Source organism: Cheilinus undulatus, linkage group 11 (genome assembly GCF_018320785.1).
Source record: "Cheilinus undulatus linkage group 11, ASM1832078v1, whole genome shotgun sequence".
NCBI lineage: Eukaryota > Metazoa > Chordata > Actinopteri > Labriformes > Labridae > Cheilinus > Cheilinus undulatus.
The window spans coordinates 29,664,013-29,690,696 of NC_054875.1; the positions used below are offsets into that span (position 1 = coordinate 29,664,013).

The 26,684-nt window shown below is 38.9% G+C and overlaps 1 protein-coding gene across 1 annotated transcript; it reads right to left on the bottom strand.

The window, feature by feature from the left end:
• Positions 1 to 785: 785 nt before the first annotated feature.
• syn2a (synapsin IIa) lies at positions 786 to 26,003 on the bottom strand. The gene is made up of 12 exons (XM_041799490.1): positions 25,868 to 26,003; positions 23,190 to 23,532; positions 7,197 to 7,254; positions 7,020 to 7,111; positions 6,729 to 6,885; positions 6,509 to 6,598; positions 6,373 to 6,435; positions 6,149 to 6,291; positions 5,995 to 6,069; positions 3,983 to 4,085; positions 3,615 to 3,761; positions 786 to 2,863 (listed from the first exon to the last, which is right to left on the bottom strand). Exons 2-12 carry the CDS (start codon positions 23,528 to 23,530, stop codon positions 2,729 to 2,731), a joined length of 1,404 nt encoding a protein of 467 aa, XP_041655424.1. The 5' UTR covers positions 23,531 to 23,532; positions 25,868 to 26,003; the 3' UTR covers positions 786 to 2,728.
• Positions 26,004 to 26,684: the final 681 nt, after the last annotated feature.

Here is a 26,684-nt window from a genome sequence, read left to right on the forward strand (position 1 = left end):
TTTTTTAGAGTTGACAATAAAGCTTCTTCATTAAACTGTCCTTTTTTAAAAGGGCTTCAAACTGCAGGCTTTCTCAGTTCTCTGTCTTCACCAGTAGTGTGGTAAATGGTTGTGTCAGTCAGACTAAAAGCTCTGATCAGGGTGTGGAAGTTGCTGGAAGACAAGAAAAGGATGACTGTGTGCGTGAAGTAGTTAAGTCAATATATACATTTTAATGTTATAGTATTTGCAAAAGTCTTAGGCCACCAAATTTCCCCAATCAAATTTCCTTGAAACACCTGAAAACTCACAAAAAATTTCCTGACCATCCAAGAAAGAAATTCCCAAATTTCCATTAAAATACCCCAAAACTTCCAAACAAAATTTCCCAAATCATCCATACAAATTTCCCAAATTTAATAGATTCAAAGCAAATTTCCTCAAAATGTCCAAAGAAACTCTACGGAATATACATATTCCATAAATTTACATGTAAATACTTAAAAAAATTCCAAGCAAATTCCCCAAAATAGCCAAACAGAGAATTCGTCAAAATTTATACCAAATAACCTAAACTTTAATGGACATTCTGGACAATTATCTCAAAAATGCTAATAGCAGAAATGATTACTAAATTGTATGAAAGCCTAGATGTAATGCTCTCATATGTTCATGCAGGGTCTTAGGAGGTTAAACATGTGACACAAGTTTTGTTTCATTTTATTTTTCAAAAAAGACGACAATAACTCCAAACACGAGACACAGAGACCAGACATATATTGCAAAGGAAGCTTTATTGCCAGTGACAGAGGGGAAATATTCAGAAGAGATTTTTTCCACATTATATTGTATTCTAATTTCTGTTTAAACAGTCGCACACCGATTTGAAAGGACGTATATTGAGCAAGTTATCATGGCTCTGGATGGTTACGGTCCTGCAGGTCTTAACATGTAATTTACACTTTTACACAGTGGCCAAATAAACACTGATCAAATATTCAGTCACCATCACTGATCCAAAACCATGCAGATATTACAGACTGGCATAGCTCTGCATGTTCCTCCTTTAGGAAAAGAAATGCCTCAGCATGTTTCCTATGAAACAGAACAACACATCCATAAAGCCTCAGGCATGGCTTTAACAAGGGTACACTCACAGATACAATGACACTCTACACAAGATGGGAAAGAATTATTCACACAGCTCACTGAAAATATCTATGTACTATTTTTAGACATCAGATAAAAGCAAATGACCTCCACAAAAGCCGCGGGATGATAACAAAGTGTTAAAACAGTTTAGTGTGCGGGTGATTATAGCTTTTAGAATGAATTTGATGGAAGATCTGATTTTAAAAGAAAACGCATTATTCAGTTTAAAAAAACAAGGGTTTTTTTTATTGCACTTTCCATCAGCTCACTAGCAGAGTTCAGTCAAGGTAAACATGTTGAATCTTTGAATGGCAGTAACACGGTCCTCACTAAAACTCAGAGCACTTCCTTTGTTGTCATGGCAACACCACCACATTAGCTGATATCCAGTGAGGGCAGCAGAGAGGATGGGAAGAAGGGGGGTGATATCTGGTATTTCATGTAATACACCTTTTACTATCAGCCTCAATGCCTGCTTTCAAACAACCAAACACAGAAGGACGGCGACAGTTTGAACACAGCGTCATTCCTCTGGTGTGTAATTTACAACAGGATATTTGAGAACATAAGCATTTTGGAGAGCTGTTCTCTGGTGAAATTACACACTCAGTATGACTACTGCAGATGATATTTACAACGCAGGTTATTAGAGTGCAAAGACTGATTTAAGTTATCATTTATTCTTTGGTTAAAATGATACATTTATATTTAACATCCTATCTGATAGAATCTCTATTAAATATTTCTTAATTTATTATGTTTCTATTTATTAGTTTCCTAAATAATCTCTTTTCTTGTGACGTGGTGACAAACAGATGAAAAAATAACTCTAAGAAAGGCCACATCCTGAATGTCTGTACTGTGAGTATGTGGCACTGATGTGCTCACTGTCGTGGTCATGAATGCTTGTTAGTAAGTTCATGTATCCTGTGGAGCCTTTATGCATTTCTTATGACACATTCACAATGCATGAATCACAGGGAACACAACTTGGCTAAAACAGCGATGTTCTGGGAACATCCCAGACATTAATAACTGACTTACACCTGCCTTTGTTTCAATCATGCAAACAAAAATAAATATCTATTAGTATAAGTATGAAAATAATCACCACTAAAGCCACACACTCACGTACTGTATACATATCGAGTTATACACAAACTTCAAACTGCACGGTAGTCCACAGTTTGAACGATATCTAAAGGTACACACCAAAATAGAAAACAGAAAGAGGGTTTGGGGGCAAATAAAGGAGTCATAGCTGGGTTGAACAGGTAGCACAGAGCAGCACTGGACTCAGTGTAGGCACAATCTGCTTTTTACATCATCAACAACAGCCCTAAAGAAAAGGAAAAACACAGCTACTACTGAAACATAGGTGACCTATACAAGCACACAAACAGGTCAACAAGTAGACAGTACATTTTGACACTGCATAGAGTTAAAAACACAGTCCAGGCCAGCACTCAGCTGCACCAAGCTCACGCTACCCAGATCTGATTCTAGCTGATGACATCCACACGTCTGCGCTTGTGTTCAGCTAAGGTACTCCTTTGTTTTCTCGAATCTGAGACCTCCCCCCTTTCTCCTGGGTGACTCAGTTAGCCTGGACTGGTTTTGGACCCACTGCAACGCCATTACAGTCGAGAATGTACTGCAGACAACCTTGAGGTGGGCGCCCAGTGCCGTTCTTAGTGGGTTCAGCTGTGATCTCTCCTTTCTGGCCAATTCCCTGGAAGAAAAAAAAGGCAACTTCGGTGTTTAGAGTAAAGTCTCAAAGGGTGAGATCTCTACAAACTCGTGGCTAGATTATAGGCGGAGTGATAGGGCCTAAGCCCTGTAAGTTTCCTTAAAATCTTTCAGGTTGGATGTTGCTTTTCAGTGCTCTTAAAGAAAACTGCAAAAAGGATTATATGTGATGAACAACTGGGCCTTAATGAGCATGATATGAAAATTTAATTCTTGAGGCCAAACTTTACTTTTTTTTAAAATTACACTTAAAAAAATCACAACGAACTTAAAAACTACTTTTAACATTGTGCTAAATATTGATTTTTTTTTTTTTTTGTGATTTAATTATATATTGCCATGGTTTGTTTGATTGGCTTTTTTTGATGAATAGTTCAAATTTAAACATTCAACAAATTCCTACCCTACCTGTGAAATGTGATTTAAAAAAAATAGACATTTTAAGGAGGCAAAGTAAATAAAAATCAACATCACAGGTAATGATTTTCTTATAATGACAGTTGAGAGCAATTAGATTAAAAAATGTTAGCACTAAACGACTGTTTTCTGCTCAAATCATGTGTGTTTTTGTCAAAATCTTACATCTCAATTTGAGTTTCAAACTGCTTTAAAAAAGTGCATATAATCGCCCAATAGCAAAAAAAATTTGAGCTCCTGGAACCTCCTTTGTTTGGTGCTTACTGAACATGTGCCTGGGCCTTATCATCATATCCACCTTCTGTGTGTTACTTCACCTGGGATGGCTGTATGGTAGTGGGTCTCTGGGGAGCATTCGCCTCTTTCTCTGCTGACTGGTTCATTTCTGCCAGCACCATGTCAGTAATGAGCTGCCTGTCCTCTGCCTGGTGTTCCCCTACCAAGGGCATGTCAGAGCCCACCACCTAGGGCAAAGGGAAGACAGCAAAGAGAGAGAGGATGTCAACAGACTTCAGCCTAAAGTGAACCCTGCCTTTATATAATATGTGCCACATTCAAATTGAATAATACACTGAAAGACTTTCCCTGGGGTGACTGGCAGCACTTGTTCCCTCTTGTACTCATTTAGTTTGATATGTTTCCAGAAATGTTAGAGATTTCAAATCCTATTTTCCTTGAGTCCTACCTCTGTGATGTAATCTTTGCCATCTTTTCCATGAATAGCTTTGACAGCACAAATGTGTAGACCCCCAAAAATCTCTGAGCAAGTGTCCACCCACACCTTGTACCTACAAAAGAAAAACAACACAATCATCAGCATAAAGACGCAGCACACTCAAGACCATAGACTATGAATGAAGTTGGATGGAGCAACAATGCCAGGGATTAAAGCCAAAATGTTCAGAGCTCCCACTGGTGCCTGGCTGTAGAATAGGCTCTGAACTTGCAATGCTCACAGATGGGACATGAGGCAGAGGTTCAGAGAGCAACTTTATCAGGCCAGATTGATCTGATAAAGTTGCTCTCTAAACTACCAATTAGGTATGATAACGTCAGTCTCTTAACTAGTGGAGCACTCAGTATTGCAAATATTGCCTATCAGATAGGGACATAGAGACGCTCGCCATATTTATATACAATCACTGATGGGAACATGTATGATCAATCAGATGGAAAACATAAACTTAGAACAAAAAGTACGGAAATTTTTGTTTATTGTGTTTGTGTTTATTTCTTTGTTGTAATGATGCTTCTTGTTAATAAATCTCATACCTTTGGAAAGCCTGTTTATTTCCCTTTTAAATGGTGCCACATTTGTAAGGAACATGCATTTGTGGGATGAGCAGCAGAGCTGAGTATGTGGGTTGCGCTCATAAAAAAAATGGCACAATCTCTAAATCAATGGCGTCAGCCTGTTGTGCTGTTCCTACTGACTCTTGTTTGATCTTCTGGTACCTCCAGGTGCAGACAATCAGGTACCTGATTGGCATCTAATTGTCAGCACGTGTGAGCATGGCCCTGCTACAGTAGTCAGTAGGTGTCTGCTCCAAGAACTGGCATGTCTTGTTGACTGATCTGGATAGGGCCCATGCAATGGGGCAGCTTCAAGCTGGTGTTCATATAAGGGGGGATGTCACTGACAGGTTGCAAAGTGGGTGTCCCAAGGAGACGACATCCCAAGAAGACTGTTTCCTCACCCTGTCAGCACTTAGGAACCATTGCTGTTTTCTACAGAAGTCAGTCAAGGTTTGCAGGACGATATAACTGACAGCTCTCTTGCCAGACTGCACACAGCCAATCTCCGGTCTCATACGGCTGCCAGGAGGCCTGCCATGACTGCCCTTCATCATCAGACCCATTTGTGCTGGTGTTGGCAACACGTGCACTGGAACCTGAACATGTGGAGGAACGTTATGTTCAGCGGTGAGTCCAGATTTTGCCTACAGCAGTTGGACTGTAGGGTCAAAGTGAAGAAGATGCAAGGAACACTATGCTGATTACTGCACTGATAGGGTAACATCTTTTGGTGGAGGCAGTGTGATGGTGTGGGGCGGCATCTCCCTCACTGGAAAAAACAAGGCTTGTCGTCATTGGAGGCAATCTCAATGCAGAGAAATATCAAGATGAGATTCTACAACCAGTTGCAATCCCATAACTCCACAGTGTGGGACCGAACTCTATCCTCCGAGTCGACAACGCTCGCCTCCACAGAGCGGAGTTTATCAGAGACTACCTGCAGAATTTTGGAGTTGAGAGGAGGAAATGGCCTGTCAGCAGTCCTGACCTCAACCCCACTAAACACTTGTGGGACCAGCTTGGGCATGCTGTTTGTGCCAGAGTGACCATCACAACCACATTGGCTGACTTGCTACAAATGCTGATAGAGAAAGGGATGCAACCCCACAGCAGTGTGTGACCAGCATAGGGAGGAGGTGTCAGGCTGTTGTGGCTGTGTATGGTTCTTACACACTACTGAGGCTCCTTTTTGTTAAAGGAATAAGTTGTTAAATTGCCAATATGTCTTTTTTCTTCAGAATTCAATCATTCACTCCACCAAATACCAAACAAGAGTCAACAGCAACAGTAGAAAAAGCTGTTTGGCATTGGCAGAGAAGATTTGGCAAACTTTTCATGGGTGCAACCCATAAACTCAGCTCTAAAAAACAATAATTGATATGACTACTATTCAACATGTACCTTTCAGTCATTGCCACCTGTTCCAGCATCGCTGAGCCGGTATTGGTCTTCCAGTTACCAGATATAGATGTCCTCCTGAATTATGCAAACAACAATTTCTGTTTAGTTTCTTTATTATTTGTTGTTCTGAGGTAACAAAGATTTTTAAACGTACATGTAGGCTTTGTAATCTGTGCCAATCTTCTGGATTCTGATGTCGTATTTGGAGTCGATGAGAGGTTCTGTGGTGGTGTACGTCTGGGTGAGAGCCACAACACTGGCTATGTCCTGAAACTTACTGTGATTGTCAACTTTTACCTGTACGTAACAACAAACACATAAGACAGAACTCAGCGATCTAAAACTTCATTAACCATAAAACTATTAATATTTTCATACCTTTCCAATGCCAGAGTGGGCATGTCCAATCTTCACAACAACAGGGAATGATGGCATGCTGACCTGCAATAAGAAAATAGTTATTTTTATAGTTCTCTTTGGTGTCTGTAGAAAGTGGAAGGTGACTGATAATCACCATCTCCTTGTAGTTTGGGTAAAACGTCTGCTCAATCAGAGGGAACTTCTCAGCACCCAGCTTCCTGTGAGTGTTGATCAGCTGGGCAAACTGGGCACACAAAAAGATACATAGATCAGATACAGCTTCCTTATTGTTTATTGCGGTTAAAGGCTCACTGTAACTGTCCCATTCTCCTGTTGTGGAGCTTTACAGTTGTCCCTCACTGCTGAAAGCTTACCGCCCATGGCTTGTCACACAAGTTGTAGATGGACTCGAGGGAGTTGATGCTTGGGATGCCTCCATACTGCAGTCCAATTATCAGATTACGAAAATCCTCATTCTGAGTCATACTAAAGGCATGCTGGCGAATGAGGACGAAGTCTGGCTTGAACGACCTAGAAGACAAAAATAAAACAGGTAAGTGACAACAATGAGAATAAGAAACTTGAAAAAAGTCAAATGGAATATGAATCAGACAGTCCTGAATTCTTCCTGCCTTCCTGGGCATGTGCGCATTTGTGTTTCTCACCTCATCACCTTGGTGCCGTTTCTGAGAACTTGCATGTTAACGTTGCAGGTGCCATTGGCGTGAGCCACGACATTGATCTCATTGAATTCAGCCTGTGGAGTTAATTAGGAGTCATTTGAGGACAGAGTGCTTCAACTTCTCTGATCTGTTAGGAGCTTAAAATGGAAATCAACATACCTGTTCCACTTTGATGTCGTAATCCCCAAGTATCTTCTTTCCTCTGAATAATTTTGCCCTGTTTGAGACAGAAACAGAGATTTTTGTTTTTACACTAGGTGTCGATTTCCAACCACGGATCACAATATAAGTGTAAATCCAGCATCCAAACACCCAAAATATGCTAAAATATTCAATATATCCCTGTTTGCTGAGAGTATTAGTGCAGGGGAGACAAATGATTCCTTTCAGGCTTTTCTAAACCCTGATCCTCAGCCATTTAACACCTATTTACTTGAACCTGGCATCAATTAAAGTGATAAAGAATAACAACACTTTTAAAGGCTGTATTTTTTTTAGACATGTCTAATAAGACCACAAACAAGTAAATGCACAATGAGCATTTCCTTCTACCCCTCAGTGTCTAGATGTGTAAGCCTTACTGAGACCTATCCACATATTACTTTGTAGAAATCTGGTTTCACTGTCCGTAACCAGTGTAGATAAGGCATAGCATTGATATAAAGACCAAAACTGTCATCAAAGCATCAGACTCAGTTGCTATGTTCATGTCATGTCCTGTCTCCTTAGGCAGGGAAAGACCGGAAAATTCTCCTACTGTGTGGCACACATGTGAACAGGCAAGTTGAGAAGATATCCTTAACTGGGAGTACATGTGTGAAAAAGGCTTAAGATGGATCTGTGCATAAATACTAACAGCACACAGACTGCAGAACAGTGATTGCTGGTGTTAACTGAGTGTTCGATATCTATAATCCTCCCTAAACTGATGTGCAGAGGCTGGGCATGACAACATAAGCTGTAACAGTAGAGACTACAGAGCAGATCTACAGCAAATCAATACTAATAAGAACCCAGAATAGATGCCTCTCCTTCTTTCTTCTTCACTCTATAAAGAGACTTCATTCTCCACACTTTAAAATGACTGCAGTGATACAAAGTGAAAATAAAACCACTTGTATTCAGACATTTGATGAATAGCTGTTTCCATATGGCCATATACTTTGACACCATGTTGTGTGGAGGACTCACTTTCTCTTCCTCTTAGTTTGTATCACCCTGCTGTCGTGCACCCTTCAGTCTCTATATCTGAAGAGGAGGTACGGCTGAATTATTCATCCCCAGTCTAATTAGAGCATGGGGATCTATTTGGCTGTGAAGGAAAACACGCAGTTAAGAAATGAATCATGGCTCATATATCAGAGGAAAATGAAAAGCCTCATCTTTGCTGTGATAAATGCTCTATGGCTACACCAATGTATACTGCAGACTCAGAGTGTTTCCAAAACACAGGCCTAGACACACAAACAGAGATGAGGCGTGAAAGAGACAAGCCCCTTACTTCATTGTGTGTTTCATATCTTAACGTTCATCTGCTTCATGAATGGCTGTGTGGAGCGAAACAACACAGAATGGAATGGTAATGAGCAGAAGTGTCAAGTAACTATGTACAAATACTTCGTTACCTTGCTTAAGTAGAAATTTTGGGTATCTATACTTTACTGGAATAATTATTTTTCAGCTGAATTTTTACTTCTACTCCTTACATTTTCGAGCCTCGTTACTCCTATTTCATTCAGTTTGTTTTCATTACGGCTTGGCATTGTTCAAAAAAACCCAAATAAAAAAACCCCAAAAAACTATCCAGATAAATCGTGCCATCTGGATAGAGTGAATTTGTTTGTGGTTGGATGAGAAGTACAAACATAATACCATTCTGACACCCTATTGGTTTGTACGCGATCCATTGCACCTTCGGACATGACACAAATCACGTCACACTCCATCAAGGAAATAGCAGACGTATGTAGTCTAGTACAAAGATGTCTATGGCAGAGACTCAAGAGAACTCAAGATAAATGTCCCAACCAAGCACCAGCGAGGAGGTTGGTAGTACACATGCTGTATATGGTTCTTGAATGTATTTGCATTGTACTAAAATGTGTTCATTTTCAATGGGCATAAATACAGCTGAAACAGGTGCATCCCAAATTTTTCAAGATTAATATTTTAATATAACATTATAGTCATTATGGCCTTTAGAAAAATGTTTTTTTGGGGGGGAGGTGGGGTAGTGCACCATGGTAGAATGGAATGCAATGGAATGGAATGGTAGAATGGAATGGAATGTATAATGGAATGGAATGGTAGAATGGAATGGAATGGAATGTATAATGGAATGGTAGAATGGAATGGAATGGTAGAAGGGAATGGAATGTATAATGGAGTGGTAGAATGGAATGGTAGAACAGAATTAGCACCTGTGGCGCGACCTAAGCTTTTGTCCTTAATGGAATTTTGTTCCCTTTACATTACTTTTATACTTTAAGTAGTTTTGAAACCAGTACTTTTATACTTTTACTTGAGTAAAAGCTTGAGTTGATACTTCAGCTTCTACAGAAGTCTTTTCAAACCCTAGTATCTATACTTCTACCTGAGTAATGAATGTGAATACTTTCGACACCTCTGGTAATGAGGCCTAAAACATGGGTTAACATTATCAAGCTTCCACAACCACCATCTAAAAGAGTTTAGGATTTTAGAACAAGTTTTCTGTGAACCCCTTAGAACACTGGATAAAATTTGTAGAAAATCTACAAGCTGCAAAAGTCAGCTTTTTATTATATGATTTGTAATCAGGTTTTACAGGTCAGGTTTTTAACTTTTGGTATCTTAACACTTACCTAAACCCTAAACAGAAGTTTAATCAGATTTTATTTTTAAAATGTCACCATATTTTTCTGCTCTGAATTAGAATCTCAGATGAATGTTTTGTGAGACTGACCATCAGAGGGGAACAGTCTGCAGTCAGACTGTCTTGAAGCTGATAACAGAATCGAAAATGAGGCGTTTACCCCTGTTTTTATGAGGAAAAGACCTGGCATTTTCAAACTGGAGGTTTCAAAAAGCACCCTTGGTTACCATGCTAACCATGGTCATATACCTACAGTATGAAGGCTGCTACTCCTGAATGCTTCAACATACAGATATCATCTTGGTCTCTATGGAAAGGTGACACAGGAATCCTGTTCACTGTTCAGAATCACATTCACTATTCCTGGCAAAGAAGGAGAAGAATTCATAAAATATAATGCATTTTTATAACTTTTTGCATAATTCATGTGCTTGAAAAATAATAAAACAAGTGTTTAGAACAAGTGAAAGAAAAATATTAATTTGACATTTGTCTATCATTCTTCACTCATATTTAAACTACTGCAGATATTATTTACAGATTTACTATCTTAATGTTACTGGCAGTATGCCAGTCTTTATATTGCTAGGGCTGATGACATCATAAGAAAGGTGAGCACTCCCCTTTAAGCAAGGACCTCACTGGCTGTACTCTAGACAGAGTAAGACAGGTCCCAAATGGTCAAACAGGGTGTTGATCTAAAGATCAGAGGTTGGTAACCATTTTGCAACATAGCAATGCTAAAAAAAGACATTAATGAAATACAGTGAACTATTGAGAACAACACAAAAATTGAAATTATATAACACCAGTCCATGGACTGTTTTTTGGATACGATCATGTTTTTGGACTAAATATTTGCCCGGATTTAGACTCTGGGGATCTTTCTGATCCAACAGGACTGTTACTAATTAAATATATTGATCAGAAAGTACAGGAGAGCTTCTAATGGTGAGCTGTGTCACTTTTATTAGCTTTTATTTGTTATTTGTAGTCTAACAAATGCATTTATTCTTGCTGCTGTGGTGGTTTTAATATTGCCAGAACCCGGAGAATTAGGGATTTCTGTTGGTGTATGGCATATGGTATACTTATGAACAGTCATTTTGTTATTAAGTGAATAGTTTAAAAATCTTCAGCTCTTTGCAATGCTATTGATATTCAACAAAAAATCACCTTTTTTTTTAGCTGTATGTGTGAGCATGAATGTTTTTTGTCACAGCGTTTTTTTTTTTTCTGGCAGCCACCCGTGCAGAATCACAGATGAGATTCAGGAAAGTTCAAGGCAGGCGAGGGTAATGACGTTTCTATCATGCGTCTGATGAACAACAGATGTGATCTTTCAGCTCTTTTTTGCTCAGCAGCATGTTTTTTTATCTCTCAGCCTGTTTACATTCAACTAATAAAGGGATCATTATCTGATTTCTGATGGTACCTGATTTCTCAGGTAGCTCAGCATGGCTTGACATAATTATCTTCATCAGATAAAGGTCATCAACGGATTATGACAAACACCAAGCATTTTACCTAAATGATCAGTTTTATTTGGTGCATGAATGCGATTGAACCTGGATTCTTTTGTTCTATTACATCTAAGCGTAAGTTAGTGACAAGTGGAACAAGAAGAAAGGGAAAGTGGATCGTGACAGTAGCAGCAGCACGAGTGTTGGGAAGCAGACAGTCTGGAGTGAGGCTAAAAAGAATTTTGTGTTCAGTGAAATGAAAGTAATGTATATATCCTTTATCTCCTAAATTAGAAAAAATGCAGAAAAAAGTGAAATACTTCAGAAAGAGTCTACATAAATGACCAAGCTGGGGTTCTGTAAAATGTGTAAAAAGTTTTGCTGCCAATGGAGATCACTGAGATGAGCTTATCACAAAACTAAGAGACAACTTTAACTTTATTGTCTCCTAAGGGAAATTTGCTTTGCAGCCAGGCAAAAATATATAAATTGAGGAACAAAATCACACAAATTCAGACAAAACACGGAAATGCTTTAACAAAAATACACTGACAACTGAAGGTAAAACTACCATTAGCCTCTTTAGATCCTGCATGTACATATGAGGACTTACATTTAGGCTTTCCTACAACATAGAGATCATTTTAGCTATTAGAACTTTCTGGATAATTGTCTGGGATGTCCATTGCAGTTTAAGTAATTTTCTTAATGTAAGGAGAATTTGCAATCAAATTTTTCAAGGATCCTTAAATTTCATAGAGAATTTAACTGGATATTTGGGGAATTTGCTTGAAAATTTAAAATACTTTATGGAATTGTTGGGGATATGTTTGTATAATTTGGGGATTTTTTGGGGGGGGCATTTATGTGGATTTTCTTTACTTTGAAATTACATAAATATTTAGAAAGTATATCTGTTGCTTTAACGAATTTCAGTAGAATTTTTGAGGGGGAAGTTGCTTTGAAACATTTTAGTGATTTTATAGAATTTTGGGAAAGTTATGTGTAAAGTTTTGGAAATTTGGTGAGGGTGTCCTTAGAAATCTTCAGGTATTTTCATGTAAATGTCAGGGATATGGTTGCATAATTTTAGAGGAGTTTGGGGAAAGTTTACTTTAAAATTTTGGGGGATTTTTGGGGGGAATGTGTGGAGGGCTTTAAAAAATTTCCAGGCACTTTCATTGAAATTTAGAAAATGTATTTGTAATTTTTGAGAATTTGATTAAAATATTGGTGGGGAAATCGGTTTGAAAGTTGTAAGTATTGTTATAAAAATTTGAGACAGTTATATGTTAACATTTGGGAATCTGATTGGGAATATTGGGAGCGTCGTCTTTTGAGATTTTCAAGAATTGTCATTGAAATTTTTTTGGATGTTTGGATGGATTTTCATTTCATCTTCATGGGGCATATATTTGTAAAATTTAAGAGGAAATTTGTTTGGATATTTGGAGGAATTTGCTTGGACATTTTGATGTATTTTTTACTGAAATGTGGGGGATGTGTTTGTATATTTTTGGAGATTTATTGGAAGTTTTTGGAGAAATTTGCTTTGAATATTTTGGGGTAAGTTTTGGAAAATTTCTATTGGAATATTTACTTATAATTATAGAAATTTACTAAATTCACTAAAACATTTGTGGAATAATTAAAGAAATTATTATTACTATTATTATTCAATCAGTATTTTTATGTGATACCTTTAAAACTTGTTCAATGTTTTTCGCAGTTATTTCAAATATTTTCTTTTAAATTTCAGGGCATTTGTGTGGATTTTGGAAAGGAATATTTCCAAGAAATTCTGAATTTTTAACAGAAATTGTGTTCATGATGAGCTGTAACAAGTCCTTATGGTCCACCTTCAAAATAACTGGAAAAATGCCTCCACCATATGTCTCTCAATGACTCACACCATTTCTTAGTGACTCACACCATTTCTTAGTGACTGAAGACTCCCAACAACTGTCCAGCAAAGCCATAACTATGCTCAAAAACCTATCTAATGCTGGATTTTCTGCAGAAATGTAGGAGAAAATCATGCTTGAAGACATGGCCGAGCCTCGAAACGTGTAAGGTCATTATTATCCCAAAGAAACGCCAGAAGCTAAAAATGCATTCCAAACAAAAGCACAGGTCAGCTTTATCAGTGTTTTGGTAAAACGACAGTTTAGTGTCAATGACAACACCAAGGTTCATATAGATGGAAACACACTCCTAAGTCTCCATAGTCAATAATGTGGTGAATTTGAGTTTCTTCTTAAATCTATGCACATATCCTTTGAGTTTTAAATAAGAGTCATCACACCAATGAAAAAAAAGATTATTACCATGACCTGATTACTCATAGATGTTAGATTAAAGTAATCATGGAAACATACTGTGAATAGGTCCAACAAAATGTACCAACAACCTTTCTGCATTGTCCATATAAGGTCACATCCTTCCCTCTTGATTAAATTTCAAAAATGTTGAGGGTTTTTTTTTTTTCTTAAAATGCAGCTCTTTCTGTGTAAAGTTAACCTGTTCCTGTGTTAAAGAGTGTGACTGTGATACATTAGAGATTCTTTTGCCCTTGACTTACAGGCTGGCCTTGAGACTGGGCACAGATAGTACAGCTGCTCACTGAGTGAGAGCCTGGAGCATGATAGCAGATGTTTCCTTGTGATCATTCATTTGTAGTAATCAATACAGGCACTCTGGAGCTGAATTAAAAATAAGGGGGGGAAAGGGAAAAAAAGATAAATAACAATGATTTTTTTTTTTAATTATACTAATTTGGAGAATAAGTGAAGAAATACTAGGAATAAAAAATTAAGTGACTTCATTAAAGCTTACTAGGACAAACTAGCTCCAAATGATATATTACTGTGAAATAATTTTTCATTTGGATGATTCACCCTCTGGCTCTGTAGCAGGAGCCCTTGCTGAATTTTAATGTCTCATCACTTAGCCTGCTTAACATTCACTCTCACATAGGGTAATGTTTGATCAAGGTTAAGCTCACAGTGAAAAATACTCGCATCCTGGCTCCAGTTTGAACAGTCATTAAGGTATTTTTGTAAGTCTAAACATTAAGAGGATGAATAAAGAGCAGGCCTGAGCCTTTTTTGCTTGAAATGGAGACAGAGAGAATAAGTAAGCAGAGCATGTCAGCCAATAGCCTGATAAGTAAAACTGCAACATCTGCTCCATCTGTCAAAGGATGAATTTATTACATGATGTTCCTGGAAGTAAACAAATGTCTGCGAATGACTGGCAGCTTCATCTAACAGCAGAAACAATGGGAGATTGATAGAGAGCCTCTGTGTGTGTGCTTTTAAGCCATTTCATCAACACATTCTTCATCCTGTACAGTGAATTATTCCGCTTAGAAACACCTGTTGCACAACATCTTCTTTTTATTTGCCTCTGTTGCCTTGATGCACATTTTCAAAAAGACTGGAGCTCACTCTGTCATCAGTGGGAGTGATTTTTGAAACTTTTTTTTTCTTCAGTCTGAGCTTCACAAGGTCACCTCCAACAAGATGATTTCATTAGATAACTACAGCAGGATTAAGGTAGAGACCCAGCCACTGTGAAAACCAGGACTGACACCCACGTTCAGAATGACATTTCAGCCAAATGTCAATGCCGAAGTTTTTCCATTCCTTTTTGGTGTAAGACTCTTAAAATGCAGAGATTTCTCTCTCTCTCTCTCTCTCTCTCTCTCTCTCTGCCCATAAAAACACATCAGTTTGCCACTAATATGGGTTCCTGCCATGTTTTTTGCTGATGTACCTTTGTCTAAAAACAGGGATGATAACACAAACTGAACCGATGCATCTGTGCAGGCCTGCCCACAGAATTGGCAGGGCCCCTGAAAAACCCAGACACTGGGCTCTCTTTATTGATGTCTATGCATGAGTGTTGGATAGGTAGCACTGGTGCTAGCATCCTGGCTAACAGTCACCTCATTTTGGAGCTGAAAAATGCATCAGACTATATCAGTTCACATTTTTGACCATTTTTGACCATGACCATTTATTAATGCTACTTTTTCACCCATTTCACCTCCAGTTTCTACCCATTTTGCCCTTTGTTTTTGCCAATTTTAACCTTTTTTTTCTTTTTTTGCCTTTTTTTTAAATCTTTTTTTGCCACTTTGAACCTTTTTTTTTTTGCCATTTTTTTTCAATGTTTTTGCCACATTTAGCCCCATTTTGCAAACTATGGCTTGTATTGTCACTTCTCTTTGCCACTTTTAAACCATTTTTGTTGTTTTTCTGTCTATTTTGCCCCTTTCCACCTTTGGTGCTGCTTTTCGACCATTTTTACCACATTTTTTTCACTTTAAATCGATTTTTGACACTTTTTTCACCAGTTTTTCTCCATTTTGGCCATTGGTTGTCCACTTTTAGGCCAATTCTGCCACCTTATTTTTTTTTATTAACGTTTAACCAATTTTTATTGCTTTTCACCCATTTATGCCTCTTTTTTGTTTACTTTAAACCCATTGCCACTTGTATTGCCAATTGTGGCCCATTCTTGTCACTTCTCTTTAAACCATTTTTCTTGTTGTGGTTAGGCTTTTTTTTTACCCTCTTTTCCAATCTTTGCCCATTTTTTTCTGCTTTTGGCTATTTTGCCACATTTTACCCCTTTTTCGCTACTTTCCCCCATTTATTGGCCACTTTTGCCTAATTTTGTCAGTTAGTTCTGCTCCTGTTTGCTTTGTCATTGTTTGGCCACTTTTGACCCCTTCTCTTTGCCACTTTTAAACCATTTTTGTTGTTTTTCTATCTATTTTGCCCCTTTCCACCATTAATGCTGCTTTCGACTATTTTTGCCACCATTTTTTCACTTTAAATCGATATTTGACACTTTTTTTTTTGCCAGTTTTCCCCCATTTTGGCCATTGGTTGGCAACTTTTTGCCCAATTTTGCCACTTATTTTTGCCCTTTTCCACCAATTTTTGCTGCTTTTTGCCCATTTGTGGCACATTTTACAACATGTAACCTATTTTTTGCCATTGTTTGTCCACTTTTTGCCCAATTTTGCCCCTTTTTTTCACTTTTACCCCATTTTTATTGCTTTTCACCCATTAATGCCTCTTTGGCATTACGCAACTCTTTTGCCTTTGTTTCCTTTAAACCCATTGTAACACATTTTGCCAATTGTGGCCCATTGTTGTTAACCTTGCAAAGCAGATGGATACACTCATTTACTTGTTTTTCACTGGCGAATCCATCTTGGAAAGCTCCCATCTGAACTGTTTGGGCCTGGTTAGAAAGTGAGGGCAGTACTTTTGGGCGCAGCAAGGTTGTGACATAAGCAAGCAGCAACAAGAGGTCAGTGCAGTTATGGCAGAAGAGCTAAGCATGGATGCTGCTAAAGCGCCATTTTTATCAGAACTTGATGACATTTCTACAGTAAAAGAAGAACAGCAGTGAGTTGTTTTGTTTTGAAAAATGACAAAAGTCATGTACTGACATGTTTACAGTCGCCTTGGTTCGTGGCGTTATGCAGTTCTCTATAGCGTTTACTCCTTCGGTAGGGGCACAGCTCAGTAGTGGCTACGTCACATGTTCTGTTGCTCTAATTGGCCCGTAAAGATGTGACAGACAGAACGTTCATCCAATCACCCTCTGAGTTTTTTTTTTCAAAGACTCTGCCCTTTCCCAAAACCGGTCTATGAGTGGTTTACCAGAATGTAACCTGGCATGACAGGTTACATTCTTGTCACTTCTCTCTAAACCATTTTTCTTGTTGTTGGTTTCTTTAACCCTCTTTCCCACTCTTCACCCAATTTTTCTGCTTATGGCCATTTTTTCCCACATTTTTCCCACTTTTTGCTACTTTTCCCTTCTTTTAGCCACTTTTTGCCTAATTTTGCCAGTTATTTTTACACCTTTTCACCCATCTTCAAACCATTTTTCCTTAACACCCCCCCCCACACACACATTACCACATTTCTACCATTTTGAGCCCTTCTCTTTGCCATTTTTGAGCCATGTTCTTGTTTTTTATTATCCTATTTTACCACTTTTCCTGCATTTGGAAAAGGATGCTGTATAAAACCCATTTTTGCCACTTTTCATTTGTGTGTGTGTTTGTGACATATATGCAATTCTTTTCCAATGAAGTTATCTTATTTTCCTCCTCTTAATTTTCCAGCATCCTGATTTTTGTGCATGTTATGACCTAGCTATGAAGTTGACAGTACTTCCCTAATCATTTAGTTCAGTGCGCCCAACCACAAGTATGTTTTGAAGGGTTTACATTTTTAGGAAGACTATTGTACCAAAGCATCAATCAATAAAACTAATTTTTTGTTGCTTTAATAAGAGTGGTTATTATTCATGCTTAACATAAAAATATGGTTATCACGGCTAATCTTTACAATGGATCATGATTTTGCTGACCTCCATGGGCCCCCAGTTTGGCTGGACCCCAGAAATCTCTCCATTTCATCTTCCCTTTTGGGTGGCCTTGCATCTGTGCACGTCTGAATAAAGGATTATTTGACCTGTGTTCACAGGTACAGTATGTCTCTTTGTTTAATGCTGCATACTCATTGTTCAATGTAATTTCTAATTGCTATAGTCATTCTGTTTTTCCTAGTGCATGTTCAAAGTTTTAACTCTATTATTGTGTCACAAACACAATTAGATGGCCGCGCCACGTGGGCTTATCAAGAATTGAACCTAACCGGGATCTCTTTTCAGTGCTTTTGAGCCAAAATGATCAAGTTTCAACAGTCCTGACAGGTTCTGCTCATCAGGCCACTGCTGTATTTTGGGTTTTGATAAGCCATTTCAATAAGAAATAACTCTTTTAGATTATATTAATACAGTTATCACAGTGCAAAAGAAAATGTCACTTCCTTTCCACTTCAGCTAAATCAGTCTGTTTACTTTTGAAATATTTTTAATCAATCATTTTACCTGCAAACTTCATTGAGATAAAAAATGTCATTTAGACTAGTGCATTGAAACTGTATTTTTATAGGCAGACTCACATTGACTCATGCAGTTGGTGTGTCCATAAATCATGTGGGATTAAGTCTGATAAATCGAGGTTGATGGCTGAACCTTTTGCCAGATAGAATTAGTCTTAAGGACTCTTTTCTGATCTCATTCTGGGAATCTCAGGGCGACCAGGTTGGGTTACTCTGACAGTGCAACTGGCAGATAGAGGTCTCTGAACAATAATACACAGCACAAAACAAGCCCTCAGACTCAAGCCATGCCAACTTTAGAGAATATTACAGACTTGGCAAAACCTGCCTGAAGATAAAGACAATATTCATCTTCTTACAGCTTGACAACAGCTGTATGCTTTTAGAGATCTTCCTGCTACTGCCAGAACTGAAGACTAAGCCAACACGTCTGAGGTGTGCTCCCCTCCACATCACCCTCACTTTCTCCCACGGCTGAAGTCCACACAGTACTATTTCAAACACTAGTACCACATAAACACCTACAGTTAAAGATACAGGAGGCTGAAAGTGAAACCTACACCACAGTGAGTAAACCGAGAGGGATTACTCCTGCCATAGTGATGAACAACCTCCGGGTGAAAGGTCTCATTAGGGCGAGTAATGGAAAGCAAAGCTTGTCAACAAACATGAACACCTCACTGCTCTGTGGACCTGAGCGGACATAAAAAATACATGCAGCACTTAAAGAGGAAGGCTTCTGGAGGAGGTATTTTCACTCCCAAGTGACTGTAAACATCTCTCGATCGATTTGTATAAGTATGAAATGAACAATATGAGTGTGTGAGGTTCATAGGGAACAAACATTTTAAATAAGCCACAACAGAAATAATGTCGAGACAGAAATCCTCTTGACATTTTTGTCAAAGCAAGGGAAACTACTTCATAGCATCCCTTGCAAATGCCAGCAGTGAGAATGTTGGAGTGTGGACATTATCTCCCTCCCTGCCCAACAGGCTCAATATTTTCGATTAGAGTGACCTTTTGATGAATGTGAGATTTTAGTTTAATGCTTTAAATGGGCTTCCTCTGCCAGCAGTGTCTGTGTATGAGCACATCAGACTGTAATTCTTATTGCTAAACAAGCTGCTTCCTTTCCACTCAGAACAAATGTAGAACAAGGCTGGCATCCATCCCTCCGACTGGGGTTTGATCTTATTAAAACTGATCAAGGGTTCTGTTATATAAATGCCTGTCCTGCTCCGATGATAACAGGACACTGCAGAGCGGAAGGCGAGCTGATATCTACATGTTTGTGTGATTTGGTGTTATGAGGGTTTTTATCAGGAGATTCAATTAAATTTGGCTGTACATGTATCTTTAACTGTAAAATGAAATCCCCTCACAGTGACCATCTTGTTATACACCTGCACAGTGGCCCCAAAATAAGAAGGCCTTGTCTATAGAGATGAAAAAGTTAAGTTAACTTCAATAAAATCCCATTTAACAACCAAATATTTTGACTTACATCCCTAAACACAACAGATGCATCTAATTGTGGTTATTAGGGTTGTTGCAATACCAGAATTGGTAACTTCAATATGATAAATGTAAATGTTAAACATATAAATAACAATTAAGATACCACAGCAAAAAAATAAATTAAAAAATAGAGATCAGAAGCTTTCAATATTGTAAAAGGTCTTGTCTTTAGTCATTAAAATTGCAGTTAAATTTTACTTACACTTTTTAATCCACGTTTTATACAATATCATTTCTATGATAGCTGATGATAGCATCACAAAGATTTACAATGTTACAGTATCATTTAACTGAGGTTTTTGCCAAAGCAACCTACATCTATGAGTTCAACACAAGCAAAGCTCTAGACAGGCGGAAACAACATCAGTCAGGGCCAGAAACTGCTCCAAGTCCGATGAGACACAGATGCTGCCATGCAATGCTAGAGGCTTTGCACATGGAGTATGGCAGTTGTTTTTTTTTTTAACAGCAATGACACCACAAATCAGAATGTGAGACCTCTCATCATCATTATCACCATCAATTAAATTGTCTTCACCAACAAATATTGCACATAGGCGCAAGGTGCCGTGCCGTTCACAAAGAGCTGGGCGCAAAACTTCCAGATGTAGAGTGGGTTAGCGCCAGCCACATATACGTGGGAAACTCATTCTACCACCGGGGACAACAGAGAAGGGTCTAATCGAGTGTTCTTGAAAGAGCTGGGTCTTAACTTTGTCATGGAAGTGATAGCTCTCACATGGACAGATGTTTGTTGGTGTTTGTGAGGATTTTTTTGGTAGTAGTGAGATTTGAACCTTGTTTCATTTTCTTCCCCCGTTGAGGGACTTACCTGCCAATCGCTTAACTGACTGGGTTAATGGGGAGTGGGGATTTAAAAACTACATTCATTATTTTAAATTAAAACTGCCAAAAGGTAAGAGAAGGGAGCATGGTCTAAATTGCACAAATAACTAGCTAAAACATAGCTGACATTCTACATAATGAACTTAGGGAGTTGTTCAATTAAAATAACACACACATCTTTAAATTCATTCATACATTTGTGTTGTGTTTAAAACTTAACCAACCTAGGTAGATTTAAATTAATCTGAAGAAAAGCACCTTGATTTGGTACAACTTGTATAATTAAGTAGCCCATTTTAAATCTGGACATTAATATTGTTCTGAATGGGGCCTCTTAGTTTGGGATGCTCAGAAACTGAGCGAAGTGATGACAAAACGTTTTAAAAGGCTAAAATTAGTCTCCTGTTTATTTTCAAAGAAGAATTTCCTGTTTCATTTGAAAGCTGTTATAGGTTCATGTTTTAGCTGTTAAAACACAGAGATAAAGGGAAGTGAGTGTAGTGTTTTCTGGGGAAAAAAGAGCTGATTCTTATCATGAAAGCATGAATTTGTACATGCAGGAATCCTTGTCAGGTCAGCGGATTGGTTAGACACTGAATCTATATTTTATTCACTCTGCATATCCTCAGTGATATTTATTTGACACACTCACTGGTTGGAATAAAGAATCTAAAGACAACCATTAAAATCTCCCAACATGACAAAAAATACATTGACAGAAAATAAAAACTTTGTTTTAAATAAATTCAACATGACGGTATATACTGAAGTTAAGAATTTTTGTGAACTATATTGTTGACGCATGGGGCTCAGTGGTAGGTCGGCGGTTCAATGCACATATCTTACAGGCCACATAACAGAGTGACCTAAGATCAAACACTGAAACCGGCAGCTGGCAGTGTGGGGTTGCATAGATGTGGTATAACTTGATATTAAAAGGCTATTCATACTGTACATCAGTGTGAATGAATGGAAGATTGTGTCATTTTTACTTTAACAGTAGAGTCAGATTAACTGTTTGTTATGTCAGATTTAGTGCTGTCAGTCAATGTAAAAAATGAATCTTATTAATTCATTGCAAATGTCAACAAGTTGGGAAAATTGCATTACTGGTATAATAATAGAATTAATAATAATAGTAACAAACAACCAGAAAGGACATGCTTCTGAATGGCATCAAAACTTTCTATTAGCTTTTGGAACAGGAGAAATTCAGACTAAGGACAGATTATCCATTTACTAGTCCATCTGGGATGTTGTTAATCTGTAAAATATAGATTTTATCCATAAAGTTATAAAGAGAGAATTTTTCTGTGCTCCAATCAAAGTGACAAAGCAACTTTAGCCTGTGTTGTGGCAGCATCAGAGAGATTAATCAGCATATATTTTTAATCCCATTTTTCATCTGAGTCATCAATCAATCAAAATTAATAGAAAAATTGACATCCCTAGTTTAATTTACTCAACTGCATAGAGTACTGCTAAATTATATGGTGCTTTCATAATTACTCAGCCCAGTTTCTTGGTACCAGTTAGCATATTTAGGTTCTTAAAACTGTGGGCATCATAAGATTGTGCTTCATTTTTCCTGCTATCTTGGAAATTAAATATGCATTGATCATCATGGATGTATATTCTTGACTTTCCTGTCTTGATATCAGACTAAATGCAAAATAAATGTCTTTCAAATTCTTTGGCAGACCAGTTCAGACAAGAATAATTCTTTTTAAGAGTATACTGACAGAGAGTCCTGTTTTAAGCCACGTCTGTGTACCAAACACTGACTGTGAGTGTCACGGCTCAGACATGTTAACATAAGCCCGCCCTTCATGACAATAGGGCTTTCTCCAAGCATGGTGAGAAATATACAGCCAAGCAGCTGATTATATTTCTTCTCCTGGATGTTTTTACTCACCGATCCACAACACCACTAATGGAGATCCATGCAACATGGGCTGCAGTTAGTTACATGAATTATTCCCCATGATAGCGCAGGACGTGTCATGTGATCTGTGAGCGGGGGAAACCCCATTGATGAAAGGAAAGCACTGCAGTATGTAGACTACATCCATGTGCATTTGACAACCCCATGAATGATTGTTTTTAGGCTGTTTAATGCCACATGTTATGAGAAATATACTCACTTATTATCATTAATCTATTACAGGTAGCTGTAATGACTCTGTCCTTTTGGTTTCAAGAAAACACAAAAAACAGACTAAACACAGACTAAACTGAAGACCATAAAACCCCTCTCTTTCTGTGTAATGGCGTTACTGCTGGGAATCAATAGACCCTATTTCTCTAAGTAGTGGCTACCAGTATGTGTTATCGTAACACTGGCATGCTGAACCATCAAACCACAGCAGCAGCTCCCATTCACATCTGCAGGGTGCTAGTTACAGATGTAGTTTCATTGGTTCTTCACCCCTAACTACTACAAAGGAATTGCAAGGAAAAATGACTGTAAAGGGGGAGCAAATAAACAGATACAGCTCATGTTTTCATCAACATTAACATTTTATCTTACCACTCCTGCTGTGGTTCATCAATCACCAGGAGAATCTTGAACTTCTTAGGTGTCGTGACTTGGGTCTGCTCCACTAGTCCTGCTGAGGCAGCTGTCTGCTTCACTACGTTGGTGATGGAGCTAAAGAAACCAGCTCCAGTGGACTGAGCAGGCTGAGGTTTCTTCTCTGGAGCAGGAGACGTAGCTGGAGGTGAGGGCCCGGTTGTGGGAGACTTGGCAGGGATGGTGGTGGCAGGTGGAGGAGGCTGAGCTTGCTCGGGCCTCTGGAGGTCTGTCATGTAGCCATTGGGCAGGTTGGAGATGAAAGTGCTGTCCGAGAGACGCCGGCGCAGGTAATTCATGTCTGCAGCGGAGAGAGAGCAGGAGAGTCAACAAACACTGGGTGTGGAAAATGATTCTGCAGAGAAGTCCCTGTTCTACAGCTGATAATGGCTGAGCTCTCAATGCAAACTCCAAGCGAATGTATTCCCTCCCAGTTCAGCGGAGCATCCTCAGATCTCCCCCCTCACTAGTCATGACGCTACACTCCCTCTCAGCCAATCGGCTCAGCCTGCACTCTCCTCCACCATTGCACTGATGCTCTGCCTGTGCCTCTCCTTCCTCTCCTCGTCCTCTCCTCTCTCTTTTTACTCTCTCGCTGGTGTGTCTGCTCTCCCTACCCCTCCCCCATTTTCTCCTTCCTTGCAGGCGTCATGCTTTTTGAACCACGGCATTTTAAATAGAGGGGTTTCCAGAGAAAGCGTGAGAAGGGATGCCGAGTGCTACAGCAGAACCGCCTCACTCCTGCTCCCTCTGTTTCTTGTGCTTTCTGCGTCCACACAGAGCAGTTGTGTGCATGCAAAATGCAGCCATGAAATCTAAAATGGCTGTTAGGACTGGTAGGCAATGTTCTACAGGGGGATCGGCGTCAGCAGCAGTCCCTAGAGACACAAACACAGGCAGTAAAACACTTCTTTTAATTATTCATCAGCTCCTTTTCAGCTAATTATACTACTTATCATAACACAATGTGCTTATCAAAAGATTTAATACTATTTTTACATCAATTGACATTCTCATTGATAAAATACAGTAAGCAACATCAATGTCCATTTATGATATTTCAGATTTCACTCACTTCTTTTACATCAAATCCACATTCTCATGACTGCAGGTAAAAACACAGTTTAATAATATTTTTATGTGCTGAAACAGTTTATTGATAAAATACATGATAAGCACCTATCTAGTCAAAGTATTTATCACTAAAGGAAAAACATTTTATGATAAATGTCAAAACAGCCACAGAAACACATATTTAAATGATACAATCCCTGTTATGTAGATGCAGGGTCACAGGCTAAACAAGTCAACCCCGACATCCTTCTCTCCAATAGGATATGTAATCCCTCCAGCACATTCCGGGTTCTTCTCTGAGGTCTACTCCCAGCCAGATGTCCCCAGAAGACCTCCAAAGGGAGGTGCCCAGGAGGCATCCTCACCAGATGCCCGAGGAGCAGTGGCTCCACTCTTAGCTCCCTTCAGGTGTCTGAACGCCCTACCCTACCCTACCCTATCTCTAAGGCTACGCCCGTTCGAGGACCTCAGAATTCCGTCTATTTGCAGTTCATGTGGTTCTTTTAGCTTCCTTAGCACTCATTGGGACTGAGTGCCAAGCTATTGGGATGAGATTCAGCACTGAGGCCATGATTCTCATGAGGTGGATTTCTCCCTCTGGGTGGGGAGTGAGTCTCTGCCTCAGGTGAAGGAGTTCAAGTATCTCATGGTCTTGTTCACGAGTAAGGGGAAAAGGGAGCGTGAGACTGACAAGCAGACTGGTGCAGCATCAGCATTACTGTGTTGTGCCAGAACATTGTGGCAAAGCTTTCGATTTCCCATTCGATCTACCTCCCAGCCTTCACCTATGGTCATGAACTCTGGGTGATGACCAAAAGACTGAGATTGCAGATACAAGCAGTCAAAATGCATTTTCTCTGGAGGGTGGCTGGACTCAGCCTTAGAGATCAAACCGGGTATTGATATCATTTTTGTACTCATATAATATTGAAGTTAGCGCTGTTACCATGGCAGGAAGTTTACTGGATTGAGCCCCTCTCAGACAGGACTTTTCTGTGTGGAGTTTGCATGTTCATCCTGTGCATTCATGGGTTCTATGAGTTCTCTGGCTTCCTCCCTCAATCCACAAACATGCTCAATAGGTTAACTGGAGACTCTAAATTGCCTGTAGGTGTATGAGCATAGATGGTTTTGTCTCAACATGTCATCCCTGTGATTGACTGGTAATCAGTCCAGGATGTACCCTGCCTCTTGTCCAATGACAGCTTCGGTTCCAGCCCCATGCAGCCCTGAACAGCATAGATGTGTAGTCAATGGATTAATGGATAAATACTGAAGTGTAAAACTCTGGTATCATAACAGTGCTTGAAGGAACAAAGGCCACAGGACAAAACTGCTGCAGACCACCCTGTCCACATGTGTAATGAATAGAGATTTCTGAAATGAGTAAGGAAACAAATCAATAAATCAATACTTTGGCGTGGAGGGGTCAAACCAGATGCACCCAATGATTTGCGCAGTTTGATTCTACTGATCTAAGGAAACATGCACCCTAAGTCAGAGAGAGTCGATGAATCCCTCATTTCTATGGCTGAATATTTTACAGAAAAAAAAACCCTTACCGTTGAAACTGTTGTCTTTGCGCTATTTTTATCGGCTCCACTGGTTAAAGGCTGATTTCAGAGAACACTCCCACGGCTATCTGGAGATGTGAACTGCTGTGACAGGCCCAGAGAGACCACTTTCCAGCAAAGCACTAAGGTGATTAAATAAAACACTTTTAATATAACATGACACAACTTTCACAGAAACATCCAAAACTTCAGTGCAGAAGCTGGGAAAAAGGACAAAAACACACTTTCATATTGTATAACCAGAGCTTCACATTATGTTTTATTGAAAGCATTCGATTGACAGTAAAAGATTATGTAATATTGTGAACCACATCATTTTAATAATGATGTTTTCTTTCACTGTCTCTCTCTACTGTCATTTTACTGACACTGCACCTATATACTTTTTATACTACACAGTAAGATAAAGATGTATTTCTGGCTATAAGGGGTGTTTTTCTTTCAGGAGTTTGTGACTAAGGCTGATTTTGTTGAGGAAATGTATGAACACAGGAGGCAAATCTTGAACTTATATCCATGAAAACTGGACTGAAGTGACTTATTTTGCTTCTTGAATCCCAATTAAAGGCAGCAGTGACAAAGCTGTATTTACTGAGCTAAAACAGTCACTGAATCTTCTGTATTGATATTAGGCTGCCATCAGCTGGTAACAGTGGGGTACTGAAATCACAACCAAGTGATTTTGTTTAGCTGGAGATCTCTGGCATGCTTGATTTGTTGTCTATCTATTGTATATGTGAAATTAACGGGTGTAATTCAGGATTTTGGTCATTAGAATAAAGTGAAGCCTGCTGTTCTGCTAACC